Raw genomic sequence first — 1,687 nt, 5'->3', positions numbered from 1 at the left:
TTATGTTCAGGCCTTGAGCTCTAATTAAATTGTTCTGGTGGGTTTTGGACTTGCTTGATGCCTGTTATCCCTCTAATTTACCTCTAAGTTTTCCCATTTGTAATGGAAACATCTACCTTGTGCCTGTCCCACCATTATTTCCACCATTTTAGAAATAGATGACTTGTATCCTAGATTTAACAAATTCAAAGATGAAGAGGAATTTTACCCCAGCATGGACTATGGCTAAAAGGTCACCCATATTTGATTTAGATGACTCAAAAGATGAGATTTTGGACTTGGAGTTTATTTAAGACTTTTGGAATGACATAATGGGATGAATGTGTTTTGCAAGTAACAAGGACATGAATTTTGGGGGGCCAAAGGGTGGATTGAAATAATTTAATCCCCCAAAATATGTGTTGTAAATCCTAACCTCTGTGTCTGTGGTTATAATCTCATTTGGGAATGAACTATCTTTGTTAGGTTAATGAGGCAGGATTAGTGTAAGGTGTATTTTGAGTCAGTCTCTTGTGAGATATAAAAGAGATTAAGCAAGTAAGCTAGGAAGCAGCGGGGGAGGAAGAGAGAGGCCAAGCCATACGAAATGGCCCAGGAGCAGAAGCTCAGAAGAGGCAAGGACCTTCCTCCATAGCTGACAGAGAAAGCCTTCTCCTAGAGCCAACACCCTGACTTTGGACTTTCTAGCCTCCTGAACTATGAGAAAATAAATTTCTGTTTGTTAAAGCCACCCACTTGTATTTCTATGGCTAAGACACTGAGCAAAGAAAAAACATTTGCACAGCCCTACGCACTTCCTCCTTGTTTCAGATTAATTTATAGAATCAGCTAGGAGCACAGGACTGGATTTTAGGAGGCTGAAGAGAGCAGAAGAGAAGGGAGAGAGAGCTGAAAGCATACTTCTTCCAGAGATAGTGCTGCTGTGTGGGTGGGCCACTGAGGTGTGGGATGTAGGATTATGCTAGAAACAGACTTCCACCCTTCTGTTATGGCTCAGGGAAACCTGAGGGGATGTGGAAAGATCATTTAGCCCTCTGATTTTTTGCAAGACTTTGGTACATAGCACAGAAAAAAACTTTACATGTTTGCAAAGAAATTTAGAATATATTTTGAAGGCTGAGAAAATCTTTTTTCCCATTACTTTAACTTCTTTCTTAGGCCTCTGCTTTAACCTTCATGTCACTTGATCAGAGAGGTCATCTTGATAGGCTTTTCCAAATTTTATATATATATATTTAAAAAGTTTTAGAATAGTGGGGTTTTGATATTTCTTTGTGTTTATGTCCCTCTTTTCCTTTGTTATTTAGGATGAGCTGACAACTACCAAGAGGAGTTATGAGGATCAGTTAAGTATGATGAGTGACCACCTGTGCAGCATGAACGAGACGTTATCCAAGCAGAGAGAAGAGATCGACACGCTGAAAATGTCCAGCAAGGTAGGTGAGGTGAGGTGAGATAGTCCCTCTGGAGTGTACGATTTCGTATGTCCCTAAGGTCTTGCATTTCAAGAGCAAATGGTTAAGAGATCTGAAGTGTTTATAAATGATTTTCCTTAATCACATTTGTCCTGTTATTAAATGTGAAATTAAGTTGTAAGTTGAGAAGGTCTGACCTTTAAAGCCCTAATACTGTGTCTGCTGGTTTTCTGGTAGTTTTGGCATTTCTGCTACTGTTGAATTAGGGGGAC

General features: G+C 39.7%; 1 protein-coding gene across 1 annotated transcript in view; it reads left to right on the top strand.

The window, feature by feature from the left end:
* PPP1R21 (protein phosphatase 1 regulatory subunit 21) overlaps positions 1-1,687 on the top strand; it is a 142,912-nt gene that overhangs the window by 136,344 nt on the left and 4,881 nt on the right. Inside the window, exon 19 of the mRNA XM_007953997.1 lies at positions 1,308-1,436. Coding sequence (XP_007952188.1) covers positions 1,308-1,436 — 129 coding nt within the window. The remainder of the gene's footprint in view (positions 1-1,307; positions 1,437-1,687) is intronic.

This window comes from Orycteropus afer, unplaced genomic scaffold, assembly GCF_000298275.1.
Source record: "Orycteropus afer afer isolate SDZICR_OR568_19922 unplaced genomic scaffold, OryAfe1.0 scaffold00423, whole genome shotgun sequence".
NCBI lineage: Eukaryota > Metazoa > Chordata > Mammalia > Tubulidentata > Orycteropodidae > Orycteropus > Orycteropus afer.
This window is presented reverse-complemented; position numbering and strand designations above follow the sequence as displayed.